Source organism: Pan paniscus, chromosome 13, assembly GCF_029289425.2.
Source record: "Pan paniscus chromosome 13, NHGRI_mPanPan1-v2.0_pri, whole genome shotgun sequence".
NCBI lineage: Eukaryota > Metazoa > Chordata > Mammalia > Primates > Hominidae > Pan > Pan paniscus.
In genome coordinates this window covers 65,090,843-65,117,818 of record NC_073262.2, presented here as the reverse complement: position 1 = coordinate 65,117,818, position 26,976 = coordinate 65,090,843, and the positions used below count along the sequence as shown (strand labels likewise).

The window sequence follows — 26,976 nt, the reverse complement described above, 5'->3', positions numbered from 1 at the left end:
ACATATTAGTTTAAAACATGGCCAGAATCTGGCCAAAGCTTACTTTGAAAATGATTAAGTGGATTATAGAAGCAATTGTTTATAAAATTTGTTTGAGGGAAAAAATGTGTTGTTTGAATTTACTTTAATTAAACACTTCAAATTCTTGTTGCTGCTTTCCCCACCCTGGTATATAGCTATTCCAGTGATTTAAACATATATTACCGTATCTCTTAGTTTCTGATAGATACCCAAAGATCAATATTCAGAATATATATCGTGATGTGACTTTCTGTACAGAGAATAGCATTTATTTTTAGAATTATTAGAAATAAATACAAATATAAAAAAGAGAGAAAGTGCTTAAAGAGCTTATTTTAAATCATGAAGATTTAGTGTAAGAAGCACCAATACAGATATTCTACCTAAATGCTGATTATGTTGCAAGGGATCTCATAGCGGTTTCTTCCCATAGATGAAAGAACAAAAATGTGTTCTATTTTTTCCCTACAAAAATAAAGCTATGTGAATTTTCTAAGCCAGAGTTATGTTTCTTATGCAAAAATACTATGAAAATGAATTGGAATAGGATAAAAACTGTATACAAATTAACACTCTAAGGAAACTGGTTTCTTAAAAGAATTTGTTATCCCTTAACAAACCTAATGTATTCAAAATAATCTCAAATTTAATAATAGATTTTTATTCTACAAGGTTAGATTTGAGGCTGAAAGGCAGAAATAAGTCACAATTTAAAACTAATGTGTTAACTCCAATTCAAAAAGGGTTTTTAAATCCCTAAAAGATGCTTTTGCCTCATATTTTTTCAAGAAAATGTATTTATGGTGAGCCATGACATGCCTTCTTTTTCAAGTGAAAGGGTTTATTTCAAATGCATTTTCTCCCTAGTCAGTGCTCCCAGCCACAAGCTGATATAATAAACAATCTGAGTTTTCACTTTCATTTAGAATCCATGATGAATTTGGATACTTTCCCTCTCCAGCTTTATCACTAAAATTATGAAATGTAAAGCAGTTTTAGTTTAACTTCTTTTTTTCCCTGTGATCCAATGGTAAATCCCCACTAGATTGAGATAATCAAAATCCACATGCTTGATACTCTTAACAATATATAACACACCTATGTGCAGTTTCCCCGATAACTTTGTTTTTTATCCAATCCAGCACTAATGTATGCAAGCATTTTTGGGAATGTATCTGCAATTATCCAAAGACTATACTCGGGAACTGCCAGGTACCACATGCAGATGCTGCGAGTAAAAGAGTTCATTCGCTTTCACCAAATCCCCAACCCTCTGAGGCAACGTCTTGAAGAATATTTCCAGCACGCATGGACTTACACCAATGGCATTGACATGAACATGGTATGTATGTCTGTTTTCCAAAATGAAAGTGCCGCAGGCATTATAGTGATAGCCAAAATGGAATAAAAGCCAGAATCACCAGCTTTGAACCCCTTGCTTTTGTTTTCTTCTCTCAGATGTGTATTTTCTCCCCTGGAGATAGTCTCTCATTCTCAATTCATGGCATTGCATGGTGCTATATCTAGTTATACTGTGTGGCAAAGGCATTATAACATGATGCAAACTGATATAACTGTGTGTAGTAGAGTTCCCACTTCTGGTGAGAGAGAGCATTGCTTTAGCTGGGACTTGGGTTTTTACTGCATGGCCTCATTGCCAACACCCCCAAAAAATAGTTGAATCCAGTTGCAATAACATTTGGCAAGTAAACAGTAATAATTATGATGCCCCCAAACAGAGATCCCAGGTTAACACACTTTAAAAGACAGGAAATTGAAAACTTATAGGAGAGGTCAGGAAGCTTAAGTATACATAATAAGCACTTTATGATAGGAAGTTTCACACTTTTAAGAATTTTTTTTCTATATTTTAAACAATCTATGCTGTGCCCTTTTACTGTACCTGGTTTAATGCGTCTTTCCTTTCAAGGGGAAATATGGATCCCTTCATATTTTTCCTTCAACTTTTAAGCAAATTCAGCATCAACAATCACCTGTCATAACCTCCCTTCCTGTATCACTGCTCAAAAATCAACACTATTAATAATATTAATGTGGTCCAAAGACCTCTTTTTATTATTAGGAGAATTGCCCACATTCTTTTACCTTGCAATTTGGCTCTAAAGGCTGATTGCTAAATAAATTATACAACAAATCCAAATTCTATGACATATCGTAGAGCACCAGAAAAAAAAGAATAAAAATATGGTGGCTTCCCATATGGCTACTCCTCCACTGGGCAAGGACCCTGTTTCTAAGAATTTCCAAGAAAATGAAAGCACTCACATTTAATTATGTCAATTGCATGAAACAATTTTTGTGTAAGTGAGCCTGTACAATTTAAATTGGTACTTTCTGCTTGACCAGTAATATTCTAATGGAGAAAGAAGGGTTCAAAATTAGCAGGAATGGTGCAGAAAGCACTGCAAATATTGCCCAATTTGAAAGTAATATTTATATATGGATAAGTTTATCATAGCTGTGTGTGATGTATTTGATTGAGAAGGACATGCCATGACAAAAATGTTAATTTGAAGAGCTAATCAAATGAGCACTTTTCACACAAAACTCCGTGAGTCATTTCTAATCATTCCAAAGTTCCTTGTGAAAAATTATTTTGTAAATTGATCCCCCAAAGGAACACTTTAATCTTACAAGAAAGAGATCACTTTTCTATATTTCCATCACTATTATTGTTTAACAAAGGTATCAGCATTCAAAATCTTTTGGGGACTCTCTGCTGCTGGGTTGGCTGAAGCAGTGTCAAGAATTCTTAAGCAAAACATGTCACTCATTTTTTGTTGTTCCATACTGCCAGATTATTTCAAAAACAGTAGCAAAACAATTATTTTATCCCCCTCCATGTAACTAGTTTTGTGACCATTTTTTGTGATAAAGTCTATTTTGTGACAACTATTTACCTTTCATTGTTTGACTCTATTACCTATGAATATGGTTTATATACCACTTGCCTATTTACAATGTACTTATGAAAGATTTATCTCTTTCCTGTCTGCTTCACACCTTAATAAATGGAATCACAACACCCACCGGTAAGAACAGGAGGTATTTATATCCAATTTAATTCTCGTGTAAATTGTGGAGAACACCCTTGTTATCTGTCAGGTTTAGAGCTTGTTAAATGATTTCCAGTGTTAGTTCTGATCTTTTTTGCATGATGTAGCTGAGGAAATACAAAGCAAGAAACTGGGGAAGATAACCTGGAAGAGGCCAAGTACAGAATAGAAATCCTTAACTTTAACAACGACTTGACCTCTAACGATATTTATATACAATTTCCCAGTCCCCATAAAAATTCACTTCTCTGCCCCTATCCCAACTCTGGTAAAGGCTATGGGTATACGGTTTGCATTAGATAATTGTCATAAATAAAATGTCATTCTCTTTCATTATCTTCTATTTTCATGATGTAGGTGCTTTTCTTTCCTCTCATCTGCATGCCTGTATTACATCGTCCTGGAGTGTGTGAGCTCTAAACCATGTGCCGCTGAGTCTTGCATGTGGTTTTGAGAGCTTGACTTTGCACGGATTTCTTGTTTGTGTACAGTGTCTACATTTCTCATTTTGTGACTGCAAAGTGAGTAAGCAAACTGCAAGATAACTCTGAACACTCAGCAAATGGAAGATGCTTACTTGTTAAGCACTACTTATGAAACAAAGTTGATTAGAGGAAAAGCAACTGTAGCCTTAGACTATTGAGAGTTTAAAAAAAAATCAAAATGGATTTTTTTACCTCCAAAACCACACTTAAAATCCCTTTGTATTGTCAACTAAATTGTAATTTAATCGCAGTTTAAAATCATTCAAATTTATGTATCGTCACACATAAAAGCACATTAAACTTGTATTTTGCATCAGCATTCCATGATATTTTACGTATAACCTTAAATATAATTTCTCACGAAACATTTCAGGTCATTTTCACTGTTCAACCATGTCCAAATGAAGTACGAGATATTCAATCACACTGTATTAATTGACCTAAAATTATTTTTACGAACAAAACCATTCGATTGTTTGATAGACCACAAAAAATAAGAAATAATTGACCTAAAAAGTGTGGCCATATCCTTTAATCCCTGCATCTTTTGCTTTTTGTGTAAAAGCTATTGCCAGAATGTTTCAAAACTTAAAGCACTGTGGGAACAAGTATGGACTCCCTTTAAATTGAGCCAAATGGTTCAGAGAGTACAAAAGGAAATGGGCCAGAATAATGAAGCCAGTGAAAGAATCATGGTGTTTTGTTTTGTTTTGTATTGTTTTTGTTTTTGTTTTTGAGATGGAGTCTTGCTCTATTTCCCAGACTAGAGTGCAGCAGTGCCATCTAGGCTCGCTGCAACCTCCACCTCCTGGGTTCAAGCAATTCTCCTGCCTCAGCCTCCTGAGTAGCTGGGATTAGAGGCACATGCCACCACGCCTGCCTAATTTTTGTATTTTTAGTAGAGATAGGCTTTCACCATGTTGGCCAGGATGGTCTCGGCCTCCTGATCTCAAGTGATCTGCCGCCTTGGCCTCCCAAAGTGCTGGGATTACAGGCGAGAGCCACCATGCCTGGCCTAGATCGTGTTTTTTTGAGTATGATCTCATATTAGGAATAGCAAAAGGTATTTGAAAGATGTGCAGAAGTTAATTCTGGAAAACTCTCTTCCCTCTACCTCCAACATTTTTAGTTAGGAGTGAAGAGAGATTTTTTTCAGAGTAGGACTGATAGCATCTCAATGAATTTCTCCAAATCAAAGCTGTCTTCTGATCTACTCTGAAACTTTCTGAGGTTACCTAACACTGTTTTAGTTACAACACTACCACAGTAATGAAAATCATCTTTCATATCAGCATAGAATCGAGTGGCCTCACATCACACACAGGAGCCTGGCTTGAACGAAGAAGGACTCCAATGACCATGGTTCATACATCTTTCTGGATGAAGAGAAATAAACTATTTAGGGCAGAGGCTACTCCTAAATTTCATATTATAATTGCATGGAAAAAATGCCTGTATGAGCATTTAATGGAGAATTTACTCCTTACCCGAAAATAGCACCTCCTCCCCCACCAAATAATGCCCAAATAGTATAAAAAATGCAGAATAGGGATTCAGAAGACCTAAAAACTAACTCTCAGTCTGCCACTACTCTTGGACAAGTCACTTAACCACTTAACCTCTCTGCAATTTCATTAAACTTGTTGTTTTCCAATATTTTTAAAGCACTAGAACTCAAATATGCTAAATGTGCAGAAACGTTATTATGGGAGCTTTTCTGCTTGAGGATGGCAATTCTAACCTATTTGCTGCCTACCCCCCAACTCAGGTAATCCAGAAACAGTTTTCATTTATTTTAGTAAGAAAAGGGAATAGTTGCTTTTTTTTTTTTTTTTTTTTTTTTTTTTTAGCCTGGGACATTAATAGAGGAAATTTTGAGAGACAGACATAGAAAGTAGTTGGAATAAGAGCCTAGGAAGAGGTATAAACTCTCAGCTGGGTGGATAGGGGATAGGTAAGTTTTTCTTAAAGACAGGCAGGAAAGAAAAGAGAAGGGGTGAAGGTATTAGCTTGCAGGTTTAGAAGGGAACTTGATAGCACTTCCATTGCATCGTTCAGTTTCCTAGGTCAAGCAGAGACTAGATGAATCCTGAGAAAGGAGGAAGTGCAAGATAGAAGTGTAGCTCAAGACAGGGAGAGCTTTTGGAGCTTTTAATCGAGTTAGCTTGATAAGCTAAAAAAATCTTAGGATCATAGTGAGATGCTGAGTGACACAGCATAGACCTGTAATGGACCCTATGAACAAAGCCAGTCAAAAGTGGAACAGAGAATAATAAAGAATGATATGCTGTTTAATATAAATTTATATTGCTTGGGGCTGATGTGACTTCCAAGGAACATTTTAATGAAAACTTGACTTTCTTTACCTTCACAACTCTTTTAGTTTCTCTATGATCTGTCAGAGTAGCCTCCACTATTAACACAGAGCTTATCTCTGCATCTACAGTCTAATCCTACTCCATCAGAAACTTTGTTACACTCATTCTCTAAACTTATTTAAAAGACTTCATCTGGGCCAGACCTTTATATTTAGATTGTGGAGTGTTTTGATACACCTTAGCGAAGTATAATGGTGAACTCTTTCAGTTATGTTCAATTCAGCAACTCCGATGAAAACAATTCTTGTGACAATATACCCCATCAGAAATGTAAAAGCAAAATTTGCAAAGTAGCGTGGCTTGCCTTCACTGTATAGCTTTCATCTCCCTTACTTTTTTCTAATTATTTTTTATCTACTGAAGTTGATAAATACAGTCCATGACCTAGACTGATATGTGTATCATACAGCTATAATAAAATTTCAGAAATATGATGCCCTCATATCCAGATAATCCTCCATGCATTTAAAAGGACGTATAAAGATTGGCCAAAACCTACATTTAAATGATAATGACCCACAGGACTGGCAACACCTTTTGGTTTTCTATAAATACCTAGTTACCATTTAGGAGTTGAATTAAAATAATAGTTTTGCACAATGCACTTGAAAAGATGTTGTCATCTGCATATAGATTAGTCGACAGGAATTGCCTGGCTCTGCAGAAACTGGGAATGTACTAAAATTTCACGCTGGCAAGAAGTCTACTACTATGAACACACAAATTTATCACTCATGATCACCTACTGTAGCCAGCCCCTGAACAGCAGGTGCTTTTAAAAGGCAAAGTTCACTTGCCTTTCCTATTTTACACCAAGGCTACTTACCCTACAGTTCTTCAAAATATCACACAGAACAAGAAAACACCATCTGGAGCCCGCTGACATGAACAGTGTCAAGCTTAAGACAGGCATCTAATGTTTTCAGGTCACAAATGGTACATGTTCATCTTGCACAAGTGATGATGGTCACTTCATCCTGGTCTCCAACCATCATCAAGGAGGACTTATTTACAGTTAGAATGATGCTTCTTCTATGCAAAGTGAGTTCTTCAGTGGTAGGATCTGACCTTTAGCCCATCTTAAGTCAAGAAAAATAATGACAGTATGCCCTAGAGCTTTCTATATTACAAAAAGTCTACAGAAACATTACACTGAGGTGGTGAACCTACTTTGATGCTTCAGTTTCTCCATTTATTAATAATATTACTCTTACAGTAGTTAGAAAGTGGAAATGATGTCTCAAATTGTTTTTTGAAATTCTTAAAATAATGTTCCTATTTGAATAGAACTGTAGAGTGGAATTTCTTATGCTGAAGGGTATGATGTGTTTCAAAAAACTTTGGACTGGTAGGAGCATAGGAATAATTCAACTCAATTCAGTTTCAGATCACTTGATAATCAACACAGGTGAAGCCATTAATAAAAAATAGAGATCATCAAAGTTCAGTTATAACAGATTCCTTGGAAATATGATTTTAAGTCCCTTTTCATTCAAATACTAGAATAACTCAGCATTTCTTAAACCTAATGGAATCAAAGCATCCACAATTTTTTTTTCCAAAATAAAAGTCCTATATTTTCTTTAGTAGAAGACATATCCAGTGGACTGGTATTGATGTTATAAATGGATATGAAAATGGTCCACCCAATATGTCATATTTCATAATCATTGTTTTTTTAAAAGTGAAAACATTCAGATGTAGTTCATCTTAGCCCAAATTATCATATAGCCTTAAAGCAGCAATAGCTCAAGAAATTTAGATATATTTTAATTGTTTTTCTCAGTTTAGACATATTGCAATCCATGTGGATGAGTGTGGATGGAAAAAATACATAATCATTACGTTTCATGCCAGATATACCTAAAAAGAAATCTCCTTTACTTTGCATCTTGGGCTCCCATTATCCAGGTGAGCCACCCCCAGCAGAACTCTACGTTCACCTTAGGGACCATCTCATAAGAGCTTTCTTTATTGGGTTGGGTAGGGGGCATCACCTCTGATGATGCATTTTTAACACTCCAGAGCTATGCTGAATCATTTCCATATATACTGTCATTCATTCTTTCCTCTCTTCTGTTAATCTTCTTAGATCAGTATGCTGTGCAACCCACACAAAGCTAAAACATGTCTGTGGTTAGGAAAACCTACCATAGTGGGAAAACAAGCCAAAGACTCACTCTCCACAAAGGCGAAATTATTTTATTTGGATCATAGAGGTGAAGCTCAAGCTATCATCTGATTCTGTGTGGTGAATTGCAAGGTGTGAGTGCTAGGAAAATGTGTTTTCCAAGATAGGGATTTAGCCCAGAGCCTAACTATGATTTTATCTGTTTTGTCTATGAGCTATTCTTTTTTTTTTTTTTTTTTTCTAGAGACGGAGTCTCACACTGTTGCTCAGGATGGAGTGCAGTGGCAAGATCTCAGCTCACAGCAACTTCCTCCTCCTGGGTTCAAGCGATTCTCCTGTCTCAGCCTCCCCAGTAGCTGGTACTACAGGCGCCCACCATGATGCTGGGCTAATTTTTGTATTTTTAGTAGAGACGGAGTTTCACCATACGAACTCCTGACCTTGTGATCCGCCCTCCTTGGACTCCCAAAGTGGTGGGATTACAGGCGTGAGCCACTACGCCCAGCCTATGAGCTATTCTTAATATTTAATAGCAGGCAACACCACACTGAGGTCAGAGTATTATAATAAAGCAATTCCCTTTGACTAGATATCTAAAGAACAAAGGAGAGTATAATGCCAGAAAAACAGCTACATGGTGCAAAATTTTACAAGCCGGACTTCTAAAAGACAAACAAAAATGTATAGGCTGGCCTAGAGAAATCATGGGTGGAGACATTCTTGGAGTAAAAGCAGAGTGGAAGCATGTAGACAGTGGTCAGAATGAAGAAAAGGACTAGGTTACATAACATTTATATCCCATGCTTTCTAAATATGAGAATAACATTAAATGGAAGTTTAAATCTGCACCTTGCTTTATTCCCTTTCCTTTCATTCTCACCCATCTTAGCATACAGAATTGAGATTTATAAATTTTTTTTAAAAAATTGTTATTAAACATTAATGATTGGTTCTCATAAGTTTATGGCTTTTATATTGGCAATTCTTAAAGAGAAAAAATATCTTAACCAATCACTGAAGCAAAGTTAAAGGAAACATTAGGAAGTCCTAGCTTTTTTCAAATTAAAGTATAGAATCACTGTAAATTATCAAACAGTAAAATAATTTGTTTTACAGTGATTAAAAAGTACTTTATATCTTTTCACTTAGAGACAACACCCTAATATAACATCACCTTGCAACCATACTTGTGGCATATCATATACATACATTTTTTTCTCTTACAGACTTATCATAGCCTGATATGAATTTGTTTTTAAATTGGGAAGCATCTTCTGTGCTGGTGCATTTCATAGATATGTCAATCTAAAGAAAGAAACTGAAGCAAAATTTATATAGAGAGTTTATTTAGACCAAGGTTGAGGAGTTGCAGCTGGGAAACACTGGGAAATGCTCCAGAGAACAAAGGAGAGGCTCAAAGGTTTTTTGGTTTTGTTTTGCTGTTTTTTTGTTTTTTGTTTTTTAAAAAAAGGACAAATCAGGAGAGTGGGCAATTAGAAAAGTTGTTTGTCAGGAACTCTCATTGGTTTACAGAAATAGCATTGCTTAGTGATTAGCTATACATTGTTAAATATACGGCGTGATTTATGGTATCCAGCATATGGCATTGTTAGGTCAATTTCTATCAATTGATGGGACTCTAGAGTCTGGATAGCAGGTGGATTACTTAGCTTAAGGTAGGGAGTAAGACATGACTGCTCTCACATGTCATTACCTCTATAGGCCTCATAATTTAAAGGGACTTGCATTCCTTAGATAAAAAGTTATTTGCCTTCTCATACACACAAATTTTACTTAAATAAAATTGCAACATCTCTACTTTTTTATGAAAGGGATTTTTTAAATGCAACATTTTAAAGATTTTTTTATACTTCAATTTTTATACTTTACTCATCCCATTATCTATTACCTATGTGTGTAAACTTCCATACCTTTTAATATGCTAATATAATTATACTTATATTTGCATGTATACAGACATATATATACATATTTACACACACATATAGTTGCATAATTTAATCTAAAAAAACATTTACTTATGTGCAGTCCATGTTTCTCCCTTAATATCTTGTGAAAATATCTCCAACTTGGCTAATACAACTAATTCATTCCTTTTAATGGCATGTACATTCCATAGTAGTTTATTTTATATACTATAACTATATAATGCATAATATAACTACATATTATACTTACACTAATGGTTTCTTCTCTTATATTAATGGCTTCATTGCTGGGCATTCATTTGACTTCTAATTTCATGCCACTTCAAACAATACTGCAATAAACCCACTTACATATATTTCCCTTACTTATACTTTTATATTTATGGGTAGATTCTCAGATAAGGGATTTCTGAGTTAAAGATTATATGTAATTTTAATTTTAATAGCTATTGTAAGATTACATTCCAAAAATGCTTAACAATTTACATTTCTATCAACAATGTTGGTACTTTTCCCCCTTCCCTTTACTAGCGCTGGGTGTTATGGTTCTTTTTAATTTTTGCCAGTTTAATGGATATATGAAAGTTTGTTTTTACTCTAATGACATTTTCTGAGTACTGTTAAATGTAAGCACCTTTTTCATTCATTCATATATACATACACATATATTATTTGGCTTTTTTATTCTATGAATTGCCCATTCTTAGCATTTTTTGCATATTTTCAATTATTTTTTCCGTATTATTTTCTTTTATAAGAACTCTTTGTAGATATTAATGCTTTTTATATTGTAATTTGATCCTAACATCTTTTCAATATGTTGGTTTGTTTAAGGACTATTTTGGATACAAAATAGTCCTTAACATTGCTGTTTTTTTTTAATATTATCTAATTGGTCAACGTTTATTTTATAGTTCATAGATCCTTTCCTGTTTTAAAAAGGCCCTACTAAACTTTTGGAATATATGAGTAATTTCCTAAATTTTTTTATACGATTTGGTATATGATTAGAAAGAAAACTCCACAATCTGTTTGAAATCTAGTTTTGTAAATGATTTTCTTCACATGAATAGAAAATAGTCGTGGTAGAATTTATTAAATAAGCCATTCTTTTTTCATTTAATTAAAATAACACCTGTGTTACACATTACATCATTGGGTATAATTGGGATACATATCTAGACTCTAAAGGCTGCTCTATTTGTCCACTCAGTGTAGTATAAGAATGGTTTGGCCGGGCATAGTGGCTCACGCCTGTAATTCCAGCACTTTGGGAGGCCAAAGCGAGTGGATCACCTGAGGTCAGGAGTTCGAGACTAGCCTGGCCAACGTGGTGAAACCCCATGTACTAAAAATACAAAAATTAGCTGGTCGTGGTGGCAGTCACCTGCAATCCCGGCTATCTGGGAGGCTGAGGCAGGAGAATGTCCTGAAGCCAGGAGGTGGAGGTTAAGGTGAGCCAAATCATGCCATTGCACTCCACCCTGGGGGACAAGAGCAAGACTCCATCTTAAAAAAAACAAAAAAAATGGTTTGTGTTTAGCAGTTTTATATAATATTTTAATATCTGATAAGGTAGGTGGACACTTACTAATCTTATTTTGCTCATTTCTCCTGGCTATTTAAGAACCTTTATTCTTCCATAAGAAATATATGACTTTTTAAATTCAGTTACAACTTACTTCATGTTAGGCTTTTGAAATAAACCAAAGATCAGATTGTTAAATATGGCTCCCAAGAGTGAGAAATCATAGCCACTATCAAGATTTACTAATAATTTCAAGGATTTAGGAATTATGAGCATAGGCACAGAGATCTTCCTTGCCATATTAGTATGAGTTCTGGCTCAGATTTAACGTAGGAGGACTGTAAATGATATATGTGATTATACGACACTTAAACAGAATCTCTTTCGGTCATTAAACAGTTACATTTTATATTCTGGACATTACACAGCTTATATGACATTTTCCAGAAAGTCATGTTCTATTAATGAAAGATTGGCCTGTCATAGATGATTATCTAGATACATTCTGCTAAAAATACTCCATAAATGGGAACTATTCCACTAATAAGTGCCCTTACTGTGTTTGCCAGGAGCAGGTCACTAATGCTTGTCAGTAGCTGGCCATTTTTCTTCTCTGCTATTTCTTGGGAAATATAGAAAACAGATTGTAGGTCTACTCTAACTCTTATGTAAATATAACTTTGGTATTTAAATATTAAGTTGTCATCCATGCTGCACATTAAAATCATCTGAAATATTTTATAATAGTTAAATAAGAATTGCTTAAAGTCTGTGTCAGTATTTTTATAAATCTAATACGTAGACAAAGTTGAGAATCACTGGTTTATATCTTAAAAAACAAAATCCAGTTCAATAAGATTTTATCATTTTCTTCTTAAAAAGTTTTACCTTTATTGTGAAATATCTTTATTAATTTTATATAGCATAGTGAGTCAAATAAAATATATTAAGCATTTCCATTTTTACCTGCTTATAGATAATAAATAATAAAACTATTTATCTTCTATCCAGCCAGTTTAGCAAATTCTGATAGAATTTGTTTTTGTTTGGTTTAATTTGTTTTCTCTGTAACCAAGTTTTGGGTTAATTTATTTTTCTTTAACAAATTCTGAAGGACTTCTTTCTGGTTTGGTTCAATTTGACCTCATTCTGATAGTACTTTGTAGTTTGATTTAATTTGGTTTGTTCTGGTCTGTTTGAATGGTAGGTGGTCCTCTTGAGGATTTAATATTGGATGTTCTAAGCATGCAATCATATCAGCAGCAAGAAGAGATAAATTCATTTTCTATTTTTAATAGCAACTACTGATTGGGGTGTTTTTGGTTCACTAGAATTTCCAAAATAATTTTGAAAAAAAGTTGATTTTAATTTTAAAAATTTAATTAAAAATAATAAAATTATTTTAATAAATATCTTAGTTGATTTAATTAAAGAAGTGTTAAGACTAATACTACTATAATATCCTTGCACTCATGAAATGAATCCTACTTGATCATAGATTTTTGTAATTATTTTTAAATGTTTTCTTTCTTCCAATATTAAATCCTCAAGAGGACCACCTACCATTCAAACAGACCAGAATTTGGGGGTACCTATGCAGGTTTGTTACATAGGTAAATTGTGTGTCACTGAGGCTTGATGTACAAATGATCCCAAGGTAGTGAACACAGTGCCACAGTGTGGCAGTGGTACCCTTTATTATTATTATTATTTATTATTTATTATCTATAAGCAGGTAAAAATGGAAATGCTTAATATATTTTATCTTCTATCCAGCCAGTTTAGCAAATTCTGATAGAATTTGTTTTTGTTTGGTTTAATTTGTTTTCTCTGTAACCAAGTTTTGGGTTAATTTATTTTTCTTTAACAAATTCTGAAGGACTTCTTTCTGGTTTGGTTCAATTTGGGGGTACCTATGCAGGTTTGTTACATAGGTAAATTGTGTGTCACTGAGGCTTGATGTACAAATGATCCCAAGGTAGTGAACACAGTGCCCAGTGGTACCCTTTCTTACCACTCTTCCTTTTCACCCTCCCTCCTCAAGCAGTCCTCAATGTCTATTGTTCCCATCTTTATGTCCATGTGTATTCAATGTCTAGCTGCCACTTATAAGTGAGAACATGTAGTATTTGGTTTCCTGTTCCTGCGTTAGTTTGTTTAGAATAATGGCTTCCAGCTGCATCCATGTTGCTGCAAAGGACATAATTTCATTCTTTTTTATGGTTGCATAGTATTCCATTGCATATATGTGCCACATTTTCTTTATCCAGTCCACCGTTGATAGGCATCTTGTATTGGTTGGTTTCATGTCTTTGCTACTTTGAATAGTTCTGCAATAAACATACAAGTGCATGTGTCCTTTTGGTAGAATAATTTAATTTCCTTTGAGTATTTGCCCAACAGTGGGACTGCTGGGTTGAATGGAATAGCTCTCTTTTAGGTTCTTTGAGAAATCTCTACATTGCTTTCCATAGTGACTTAACTAATTTACATTTTCCACCAGCAGTGTACAAGTGTTCACTCTTCTCCACAACCTCACCAATATCTATTGTTTTCAGATTTTTTAATACTAGCCATTCTGACTGGTGTGAGATGGTATCTCATTGGAGTTGTGATTTGCATTTCTCTGATAATTATTGATGATAAACATTTTTTCATATGTTTCTTGGCCACTGGTATGCCTTTTTTTGAGAAGTATCTGTTCATGTCCTTTGCCCACTTTTTATTGGAGTTCTTGGATTTTTGCTTGTTGGTTTGCTTAAGTTCCTTATGGATTCTGGTTATTGGATCTTTATCAGATGCACAGTGTGCAAATATTTTCTCCCATTCTGTAGGTTGTCTGTTTACTCTGTTGGTAGTTTCTTTTGCTGTGCAGAATCTCTTTCATTTAATTAGGTTCCACTTCTCAATTGTGGTTTTGGTTGCAATTGCTTTTGGGGATTTAGTCATAAACTTTTTGCCAAGGTTGAAGAGGTATTGATAATGATATGGCCTGGAATGTCATTTCGTAGGCTTTCTTCTAGAGTTTTTATTGTTTTTAGGTCTTGTATCTAAGTCTTTAATCCATCTTGAGCTAATTTTTGTTGATGGAAAAACATAAGGGTCCAGTTTCAATCTTCTGCATATGGCTAGCCAGTTATCCAAACATCATTTATTGAATAAGGAATCTTTTCCTCATTGTTTGTTATTGCCAGCTTTGTTGAAAATCAGGTGGCTGTACGTGTGTGGCTTTATTTCTGGTTTCTCTATGCTATTCCATTAGCCTATGTTTGTTTTTGTACCAGTTCCACATTGTTTTGGTCACTGTAACCTTGTAGTATAGTTTGAACTTGGGTAGTGTGATGCCTCCAGCTTTGTTCTTTTTGCCTCGAATTCCTTTGGCAATTCAGGAGTATTTCTGGTTTCATATGATTTTAAAATAATTTTTTCTAATTCTGTGAAAAGTGACTTTGATACATTGACAGGAATGGCATTGAATCTCTACATTGCTTTGGGCCGTGTGGTCATTTTAACAATATTTATACTTCCTATCCATGAGCATGAAATGTTTTTCAATTTTTTTGTGTCGTCTCCCATTTCTTCCAGCAGTATTTTGTAATTCTTATTGTAGACAGCTTTCACCTCCTTGAAAGCTGTATTTCTAGATATTTTATTCTTTATGTGGCTATTGCAAATGAGATTGCATTCTTAATTTGTCTCTTAACTTGGGTGTTATCGGTGTATAGAAATGCTACTGATTTTTGTACATTGATTTTGTATCCTGAAAGTTTACCAGATTTGTTTATTAAATCTAGAAGTCTTCTGTTGGAGTGTATAGCATTTTCTAGATACAGAATCATATCGTCTGCAAAGACAGATAGTTTGACTTATTATTTGGATGCCTTTTATTTCTCTTTCGTATCTAATTCCTCTGGGTAGGACTTCTGGTTATAGATTTTTTGATACATTGTTGATATTATTGGTTAGTCAATTGTTTAGTATTTTGCATCCATTTTATAATGATATTCATTGGTGGTTATATGCTCTTCAAGTGTTAGAAAGAAATCAGTTGTAAAATCATCTGGTTGTTTCAATAGTGGATCTTTAATCACCTCTCCTACTCTACTTGGTAATTATTTGTTCTACTTCTTCTTTAGTCAATATAATAATTTCCATTTTATCAAGAATTCATATGTGTTATTTAGGCTTCCACAGTTGCACAATTGCACATAAGCTTCTCTTATAAAATATTTAATATTTTCTGTATCAGCCCATGCATCTGCTTTTCTTATTCCTGAACTTGCATATTTTTTCTCTCTTCTTTCCTTCAGCAGATCTTTGAAAGATTTATACATTCTATTTGATTTTATTCATGGAATTAGCCCTTAGATGTATTTAAGCTAGCTTGCTACTGTTCTTTTCATTTTCAGCATTTGCCTCCATTAATTCCCTCTTTCTTATTTTTTTGATAACTTTACTATTCTTAACATTTGTATTAAGCTATTTTGTTGTTTGAGTCTTTATTTTTGATAATGAAGGCATTGAGTATACATATTTCTTTTAATACAAGTTTTTCTGTGGTTCTACAGGTATTAAAATGAAATATTATCATTTTTATTGTTTTCTAAATTGTTTCATTTTTTATCACAAAATTATCGTCGAGTATTGTTCTTAATTTCTAAGCACTCCTTTTTTATGGTTACTTTTTAATTGTTTTTCCTTATTTCTTGGATTATAATCAGAGTTTAGTGACTATAAAATTTCTACTTTTCAGATATTTAAGATCCCACACCTAATCTAACAATCTGGTTGCATTTTTCTTAATGACCCACCTTTATAAAAGATTTCTGAAGCATTCATCTTTATTTTTATAGTTGGGATAGGCAGGGGGAGACAGTGCTTTCCTTCTTTACACAAAATTTTATTCTTTTATGTATGATATGATTGAATGATGTAATTCCATTAACAAGTTCAGCTGGCATAAATAGGTTTGGAACACACACAGCTGTTTTATGACTCGAGTGTTAGAAGCAAAAATGTACGTAGATACATTGATATTTGGAACATTCGGAGTGCCAAGTTAACAGTCAATACATTTTATAGGAGGGGAATTTGTTAGGTAGAGGAAGATAACTTCCGCTATTTTGAAAGCTTCCAATATTTTACAAAAAGTTGGATAACTACTAATACAGCCATCTGCTTTCCCTCAAAAACAATTGTTGTCCAGTCTTAAAATTCCCAAGAAACAAATACCCAACTGGTAAAAAATGAAAAGATCATCTGTGCTAGATTTCTATCCTTTATTACTTTTCTATAAAACAAAAAAATTAGATGAATGGGAAACATTTTATGTCTAACTATTCTTTTAGCAACTTTAGAAATCCAATTTGATGGACAGCAATGGCAAGTCAAAATGGTTGAAGGAGCCGTGGAGTAAGTTTGGAGTCTTTGTCCTTCTACAAATAAAATTCCTAATGCATTGCCTCTGCTTTCAAATTTGAAAACTGGGGTGATTGCCAATGTATATTCCCCACATAATGTTGACAACTCAGTAAAAAATTTGATGCTAAAATACGATACGTGATAAATGTTTCCAAAACCATAAAGCTTGATTCAAGTTCAAGATGGTATTTTAAGTACATGTTGGTTTTTAAATTATTTTTTTCATCACCTGGTAGACTGTACCTCCTTTTTCCTTATTTTGTAGGCAAGCTAAGGTCATCTACAATCAATCCATTTGGGAAGAACTATTTGTAGAGCATCCAACAGAATCCACTATGGTTATGTTCTGTTCATCCCTTCCCCCACTACCTCTCTCAAATAATTGAGCAGGAGCAAGGAGGAGAGGTCCTGACACTGCTCCTCGGGATGCAGATCCCTCCTGTTGCCCTTAGAAACCTTAATGGGTTCCAAGTTTTCCCCTGAGACCTCATTTTAGAAATCCAGAGGCACCCTTTTTAAGTCAGCCTTTTGCGGAATTAACACAAGGACTCCAGAGCCTGGGTAACAAGGACATGTGTATGAAAGCAATAAATCCCCTCTGTCTACACATCATCACCCACACTTCTACCCATCCTTGGCCCTGACTTAATTTGGATCAGGATAAAGTTTAAGTTTCCTTCTGAAAGCAGTGCAACATCTCATAGTTATGCTGTTAACTGGAGTTGCAGGAGAAGTAGGAAGGATAATTCTGTTTCATTTTTCAAGGACTCTTTACATTATCAAAACTGGTTCGGGATTTACAACATTGTCATCTCTGTCCGTGTGTGACAGGTTTTTATTCTGCCCATATTTTTTTCCCTAAGGGATATAAATCATATGCCAAATGTTGAAAAGCTACATGAAGAAAATTAGCTTATTCTCTCAACGCTGATAAATATTCCCACAGTTGTGGATTCCATAATGCTCTGCTTTGACAACAATCTGGCCTTATGTGATGTTTATACAAGAAAATCTTTCCTTATTTTTTCTTCAGCCACATGAAAGTAAAATAAGAAATTAGATGATGAAACAATTTGGGCTTCAAACTAGGCAATACATATTTGTAAGATTAAAACACCTATAAGAGTTCACCTATCATGATCAGTGGCTACAATGGAATATTAAACATGTAATTGCCAAACAGGAAATATGTATGTTTCCTATTTCTCAATGGCTAACCCATAGGAATAAAATGATCTTAAATGACCTAGAAATTACAGAATCCATTAAGTTGGGACATTAGCTTTTACAAACAACAAAAAGCAGGGTTTAGTATCTTACAAGTGCTAAAGATTTTTTAGAAGCTGAATGCTCACATTGAAAACAATAATTTTACCAGAATCAGGAAAGGCTATAAAATATTAAAGCTGTACGCTAGGACAGAGATTTAAGTTTTTAATATATTACTCATCTATTTGATAATCATGCTTGAGGTTTAGTGTTTCATAGGGAGTGTTAATTTGTGTTTTAATTAATCCTAATTTGTCAAGATTTAAGTATATTTAATGACCCAGAAAATTTCCCTAGAAAGTTGCCTAATGTCAGTTATCACAGCCGCCAAAGTCATCCATATGATTAATGTGCTATTTAGAGGAGTCATTTGCCACACTCAGACTTCGTAAATGTGCCTTATTCAGCCTGCCTTTGGGAATGCTACCCCCTGCAACTATACTAAGTGAAATAAATCAAAAACCATTCATTACAACATAGATAAACCTTCTCATACTATCTAGATATGGGGTATCTACTAGAGAATACATTTTGATTCTTTTCAGAAAGCAAATACAGGAGTTTACAATCCTATGGAAGGAGCCTGGAGAGACTTGTTCTGGCATTTAAAAAAAAAGGAACCAGCTCAATTGTTGACACTTATCCAAACAGAATCAAGAAAGTATAACCACCATAAGAGTGTTTTGGAACTTGGGCTTAAAAACAGCAAATATTGAATCTTGTACTTTTAATTTGAGGAAAGAGTAATAGTTTATTGTCAAACATTATGAATATTTAAATCCATTTGGCTATCTTTTATCAGCAGCCAGGTAAAATTTGATTAAGTAGATGAGTATCTATCTTTTCTCCTTGAAAGGTGACAGAAGAGTACATATAAAAATAGGAAAAATAACTTCATTTATTAGGATATTTCTCCCTTCTGACTCCACTGACTGAAGCCTAGGACATATTTCTTTAATTATAATCTGTCATAGGCCTGAGCTAAACTTGTTTTCCATTTGCGCTCCAACACATGAAATAGATACTATAATTATTTTACTGGTATAAATGTATAAGTTTAAATTTAAAGAATTGCTTATTAAAAGTTAATAAGACATGTCATTTTGATAAGCACATACATCAAATCAGAAGTTCAGGCTTATATTAACTTTGGCACACATTCATTTTTGCATTCATTACTCGGCACAAGAAAATTTGAATCCACATACTACTTAATTATGAATATTAACAATATTATAATTGTATGCCATTAAGTGTGTGTCAGCACATATACATTTTAGAGAAGTTTTACATAAATTTGAATACTTCTGAATCAATGTCTGGTCATATTTGATAGATGTTTAGTATGAAATACTACTTTCATTTTTGCTCTCTGTTTTGTGTGATATCTTTTATGAGTTTTACTCTGATTTAATACTGCTATTATGTTTTGTTGTTGTTGGGTTATTTGTGTTTGAATGTCTTTAAATTTGGGGTCCTCAAATACTTAACTATAGGATTGATTTAACAATCACAGAAAGCAATTCATATTCACTTAAAAGAACAAATTCTCATTTGTAAGTCACGAAGTAACTTTGAAAGTCCCAAAGAGTTGTATTCATATAAATTCAAGTAAAGGGAAGTTAATACATGTATAAAATATTCCAGTGACCTTATATCAAAATAAAGATAAAGGATCTGTAGCAGGCTTGAAAAAATTTTCTGGAACTTGAAATTTTTAAAATCTTTCCCCATACAAGCCAGTATTTGAAAAATGAAATTAGAGCTTTTTATTTGCCTTAAATTAATTCTTACCTTGAGAATTTCTTTGAACAATCATTAGTATTATAAATGTACAGTATAAATGTCCAAATTTGATGTGAAAGTAGAGTGTGGGAAATTCAGGTTATCCCTGTAATTTTTTGTTTTAATTTGGGCATTTAGAGAAAGGCTTTAAGTCCAGATATAATTTCAGACATGTTTAATTCACTGTTATGCTCCCATGCTTAGCATAGTGCCTAGCATATAGCAGTGTATTCAGCTGTTCTTGCATTGCTATAAAGAAATACCTCAGACTGGGTAATTTATAAATAAAAGAAGTTTAATTGGCTTATGGTTCTGCAGGCTGTACAAGCATGGTGCTAGCATCTGCTCGGCTCCTGCAGAGGCCTCAGGAACTTACGGTCATGGCAGAAGGTGAAAAGGGAGCAGATATGTCACATGGCAGGAGCAGGAGCAAGAGAGAGAGTGGAGGGAGGTGCTACACACTTTTAAACAACCAGATTTCATGAGAGCTCACTTGCTATCATGAAGACAGCACCAAACCATGAGGAATCAACCCCTATGACCAAACACCTCACATCAGGCTTCGTCTCTGACATTATGGGTAATATTTCAACATGAGATGGGTGGGACAAATATCCAAACCATATCTAGCAGATACTTAATAAGTATTTGCTAAAAGAATGATAACTTCTGTTTCGAGCTGCAGACCGTGAAACTGATTCTGGGTGGTGTTTCTTGGTCTTTAAAATTAGATTGCCTCAATAAAACCATGGCTTCAAATACACAGTGGAAGGTGATATGTTCCTTCAAACTTCAAGCCTGGACAGTCAAGAAAGCTGTGCATAGTATAGTGGAAATAGACATAACAATCACCAAATCAGCATGCGTCCTGGTTTGTACTTGTGCAATTGACATAGCAACTCTTTGTAGCCAGATCTGCCAGGACTGGTAAAATGCCAGTATCTGAGTCATAAATGAGGAGGTCCTATGTCAGAGAGTTTAGCAAGGGAACCAACCCTAAAAACAAAGAAACAAAAAAGTGCAATGAACAGGAAGCCAAGAAGGCAATATAGCGAGGCCAATGAAAAGGGGTGCCCTGGATAAATATCTTCTTAAGCCTACCTCTTATTTCAGACTTTTTTCAATGTACTTCTACCTCTATTCCACTATAGCGCCCACTCTTAACTCTCCCTTTTAAAGTTTCTTTACTTAGAGAGAACCCAGATCCTAGAGCTGCTAACTTATTTGGGACATTAAAACTATAGAACTAATAAGACATTCAACAACGGGCTCTTAATTTTATCGAGTTTTACTTCAGAGATCTATGTGACTGACTTAAGAAAATTAAGAAAATCTGTTAAGGGCTAACATCATATGAGAAGTCCTTAACCTAGGCAAGTTCATGCCAACATCTGTGTATCTTCTCCATGCAACAACAGCAGCTCTATGGCACCTCCAACTTGATGTTATCCTTTCCAATGGGTGTCACTTCCAATAGAATGAATGTTGGTGGCAGCGGACAGTTAATAAGAAAAAACTTTCTGAAGCATCCTTAAAGCTCTGTGGGTGATTCTAAAACTATTGGAATTCCGATAACATATCTGTACATTGATTTTAGTAACTGCCTAATTTCAAAAGGGATTTAGGGCTACTCAAAGTGACAACCTAAGTGCAAATACTGCAGGACATATAACAAGCCAGAAACAGGAAACAAGAATTATAGCGAGATGCAAGGAAAAAGAATTATTAAAGTGGTGATGCAATGATGCACAAAACATTTAAACTCTGCTGAGGCGATAGAACACAAAACTTAGTGGAGAATACCCTATCAGGCAGACCAAAGACAAAACATAATAGATTTTTGGCTTTCTATTCCTAACTAAAAAGATTATACTAATTTTTCAGAAACAATAAATTTGGACCAAAAAACAGAGGAAGTCCAAAGTACATTGTCTATTAAAAATCTTTTGTGAATCAAAGGGTTTACGCACATTCTTATTTAAATTGTGGCCACAACTCTGTGAAATACATGTTATTAATTTAACTTTCCCAAAAAAAGAAACTGATTTTCAGAGAAGTTAAGTAATTTGACCAAAGTCAAACTAGTAAATGATGGAGCTAGAACTTCGGATCAAGCCTGTCTGATTCCATAGCTCATATAACACATTCAGGGAAATGGAGAATCTCATCTCTATCTCTTTTCTCCTTCCAACTCAAAGCATGTGTGAATACAAATGTATGTGTATGTGCATGCACACACACAGACATAAACACACACACACACACAATTTTTTTCTATACCAAGTTTTACTTAAGGATACTTAAGGGAAAATGCCAGAAATGCAGCTACAGGCTCAGTAGCTCAGTATTCTTATGCTAACTACTATAATCATAGCAATATCTTCTTCATGTGAAATCTAAAATGCCTTTATGTACCTTATTACAGGTGAATCTTAAAAGACAGATGAATTCATTTGTTTTGTTACTTGGTGTAATGCTTTATACATCTTTATCTGCATGGGGTTACTTAGAATTATTCAGAGACCACAGCAGTGGGCTTCAGGGAGGAGAGGTAATTCATATACAGAGGCCTGTGTAAACTAGGGTATTTTTATTCTATACAAACTCCAAACTGGAGTTGAACTAAATTTGGCCACAACACTCTAAAATGCTGGCCCCCAAGCAAAGTGGCCAGCATTTTAGAATGCTGTGTCCAAATTTAGTTCAACTCCAGTTTGGCATCACTTGCCAAAGAGTCCAATGAAGTGGTTTAAATGGTAGAAGGGATCAGTGACCCAGATAATTGCTTCCATGTGAAAAGCTGAGTTGATATAAGATTCCAACAAAGAGTAGGAAGGGCCTCCAGGACCTGGAGGCAGAAACAGGCACAGACTAGGCAAGTTATCATGTAGGAGAGGTCTTCCATCAAGCAGGGAACCTGGAAGGAGTCCAGTCATGTAGACCAAGCCCAACAGTTACAGTTAAGGGGAGAGATTACAGATGAGTGCCCAGAAACTCTTATCAAAGGGAGGCATATTTTGTTTGGACCTGAGCAAGGAAATACAGACTCTTCAGGATGAAAACCTGAGTTCCTGTAGCAGCACCGAGCTAGATGAGCTGTGTCTAACAATTGGCACACTATTTATGAGTAGTTTATTGAAATTATGGCTAAATTCAATATTGCAAAGATTCTCATTCTACGGTAGAGAAACACAGATTGGTGAAGTGACTTGTACAAGAGTCAACCTGTGGCAAATCCATGACCAGAATTCAGTTCTATCAATTTTTATCTAAAACGCTCCCTATTCATTTCTGTGAGTGATTCCATACAGTGAAGAAAACAAGAGCAGAAAATCATGACTATTATGCTTCAGGTATCCTATTGGTCCTCTTTATAATATATCAGTCTGACCACTTGCATTACACAGTGATCCTATACACAGTAGGATCCTTGTGCTTACTTGAATATTTAAAAATAGTAATAATTGTATGTTTTTTTCTCATACGATTTAATTTGAAGTTCCTCTGTGAGCCAAATACATTGAAATTGCCTTACAAACAATTCATGGTTACTTTTAGCTATATTGGATGGCATACCAAGGTTGATCCAAAAAGATAGGAAATGCCCAAATTGCATCATTGCACTGTAAATTGCACTATTTAATGCCCCATTCCTCCACCTCAAAGTGTATTTAAATGAGTCTGCTTGTACTGGTAGGAGAATGTCAACATAAAAATTAAAATCTACACACGCCACCCAAAATAGCAAGACACAGAGAAGCAAGAGTTGAATGTCTTTGAATCATTGTATATTGAGAATTGTATGAAAATAGCAAATAATTTTATTCAGTTCAGATTGAGTAGCAGTTGTCACAAGCTATTGTTTAATCTGTTCAACAAGTTTTAAATTAGCCCCTGAATAGGTTGTCAAAACAGTAGCACTTTAGAAGCTTATGTATGCACTGCAAATTCTGGTGCAATTTCCATTTCTGAATATTGGACTACACTTTTAAAGTGTTTTTGCTGTTCTCCTTGCCTTTCTCTATTTTCAGTGCTTATCAAAATATTTAGTATTAATAATGTGCATATGAAACATAAATATTCCAAATACTGTAAACAAATAGCACACTCTGTTACATGACATTTACCAATACCATGACTATTTCAGGGTCAACATTTTTACTAATTATAACTTAGATGTATACCAGAAATGGCAACCTAAATTGACTTTAGATTCTTTCAAAAGGTTGATTGTCTTTCTAGTTGTACCACCTTTCATTAGTTACGTCTTATTAATTGTCACATTGCATTATATCTGTGCACAGTATGCCACATAACATAATGCAGGGAAAGAGAAGCAGTGTGAAAAGTTGTAGGCATTATATTTTAATGAGACAGCATTTGTATTGAGTCTGAATGCCTGCAGTTAATTCAGAGAACAAGTATTTGAGTTAAAAATTTTGACATGTTTAGCAAACCAAGTATTCATTAAGGTAGGCGAGGTAGAAGAGTTGTAGGAACTCCTGCGTGGCAATGACTACACCTGCAGTTCTGTGAGCAAGAAATTGACTGTATTTCAGGCAGAGATACCCAGAACACTGGTAGTATGAAACTCTTTCTTTTTTTCCTCAGGTCCTAAAGGGTTTCCCAGAATGCTTACAAGCAGACATTTGTCTACATCTCAACCAGACGTTGCTGCAAAACTGCAAAGCCTTTCGGGGGGCAAGTAAAGGTTGCCTTAGAGCTTTGGCAATGAAGTTCAAAACCACCCATGCACCTCCAGGAGACACCCTCGTTCACTGTGGGGATGTCCTCACTGCACTTTATTTCTTATCCAGAGGCTCCATTGAAATTCTCAAAGATGACATTGTGGTGGCTATTCTGGGTGAGTGTTTTAGAAGTGCATGGTGACAGATTCAGTTATTAGCTTGTAATGCATAGTTTAAAATGATTAGAAAAAAAGACTGATGTATGTATTCATAAGAACAGTTTAAGATGGTGGGTAATTTGAAAGCTGCATTTAAAATTCAGTTCAAACCAAATTAACCTTTCAGAAAATATGTTTTCTTAACTGTCTCACTTTTTCTCCGATGTGTAAATGCTTCGATGATTCTCTTCAGTTCTTGGCAGCTACCTAGACATTTGAGGCCAAATATAGGAAAATAGTAAGCATATTCTTTTTTTATGTTAGAAGATCTTAGCTTCATGCTTGATCCCTCAACACCTTAAAATAAAATATATGTGTTGTAGGAAATACTTGCTAGCATGTGCCAAAGCCCTGTCATGAACTGGGTTTATGTTTTGATGAATTTCATTTATTCATTGTGCATTTTTACCTGCCGCGTCGGATTAAATGGAATCATACAGTCCTTAACTAGGTAATTAATATAGACCTATAAACTTAACAACCAGGGATAGAAGTGATGAAGAGATTAAATTAGTCATAACTTCAACTGGTTTGGGTGCAAAAGAAAGCACATGTTTAATCTGCCTCTTTAAAAATAAATGTAGGCCATGTACACACACTGGGGCCTGTCGTGAGGTGTGGGGAGAGGGGAGGGATAGCATTAGGAGATATACCTAAAGTAAATGACGAGTTAATGGGTGCAGCACACCAACATGGCACACGTATACATATGTAACAAACCTGCACGTTGTGCACATATACCCTAGAACTTAAAGTATAATAAAAAATTTTTAAAAACTTAAAAAAATAAAAATAATAAAAATAAAAATAAGTTTAGGCCATGTGAACTTGTAGTACTTCTTTAGAATATTAGGACACTGGGGAAGAGCAAGGAAACAGAGAAAAATGCAGTCAATTCTTCTTTTCTCCTACCACATAGCCGGTAGGTTTAAGCCTCACTCTCCCTATGATAACGCCTATCCTTAGTTTCTGTAAAAATTTGCATTTTTCTCCTGTGGATTATCCAGCTCCACTTAAATAATGGGCATGTAATTCAATGATTTTCTCTCACTTAGCTTTTGATGTTCACATATGATGGTTCTCTCCAACAGGACAGGGATGTTGTCTGTTTTCCCTGCTGCTGTGTGGAACCAGAGTATGGCATGGCACAGACTCAAATACATGAATAAAGATGCTCAAGTGATTTTCTTATATATTTTGATAATTTTATTATATTAGTTTTTTTTTACATTTCCCAAATTTGGTTTTCTAACCAATAAGCTGACAAAGAATAAACACATATTCTAAATCATTTTAAGGCCACACAATCAAGTTAGGTTTTCACTAAATTTGGCATAGACACTTTGCCCTGCTATGTTGCCAGGGAAGGAGGATGCTTCATTGCATTTCTGATCTTCAAATCAGCCAGTCCTAGCTTCTACAAGAAGGTAATAAGCTTTCTTGCTTTATCAAGTAGTAATTTTAGAGTGTTGCTAAGACATATCCATGGACTGGCTTGCTCCTGGCTCATTTACAGTCATGTTGGTAATTGAAATACAAAGCCCATGCTTAATTTAGTTCAGGTCTTTTTTAAAAACAATAATATCTATACTGAGCTACCAAAACTATAAAGAATGTCAGGAAATTACCCTTTTCTGTCCCTACTTCCATGTAAGTCAGCCCCTAAAATCCTCACAAATTATGATCATTTATCCTATTTTTGGAAGGCTGATACATATTTATTTAAACTGTGGTTAATGTATCCTTTCTAATGTCGATTTTTCTTACATAGTTAAGATACGGTGTTTGATTTCTCACTATTGAATTCCTTTGTAAAACAAGAATATTATAGCATTTTTGACTAATTAGAACCTTATTACTTAAAAGTCTTTGATAGCTTCTACAGTGAGGTGTACATGAACTTGTCTACCAAAATCTAAAATAATATACCCAAGGAGTTTTTTCTAAAAATGAAAAGAAGCTTCAGGATAGACACAGGAGGGTACTATTTTACATTGCCATTGATTATCTTTAGAAGTTACATAAT

At 34.6% G+C, this 26,976-nt stretch overlaps 1 protein-coding gene across 2 annotated transcripts in view; it reads left to right on the top strand.

The window, feature by feature from the left end:
• Positions 1-26,976, top strand: part of KCNH7 (potassium voltage-gated channel subfamily H member 7) — a 481,586-nt gene that overhangs the window by 420,823 nt on the left and 33,787 nt on the right. The window contains exons 9-10 of one of the 2 annotated variants that reach the window (XM_034954383.2): positions 1,164-1,363; positions 24,665-24,908. In XM_034954383.2, coding sequence (XP_034810274.1) covers positions 1,164-1,363; positions 24,665-24,908 — 444 coding nt within the window. Of the gene's footprint in view, positions 1-1,163; positions 1,364-24,655; positions 24,909-26,976 lie in introns of both variants that reach the window. The other variant, XM_003820933.4, reaches the window with a different exon arrangement.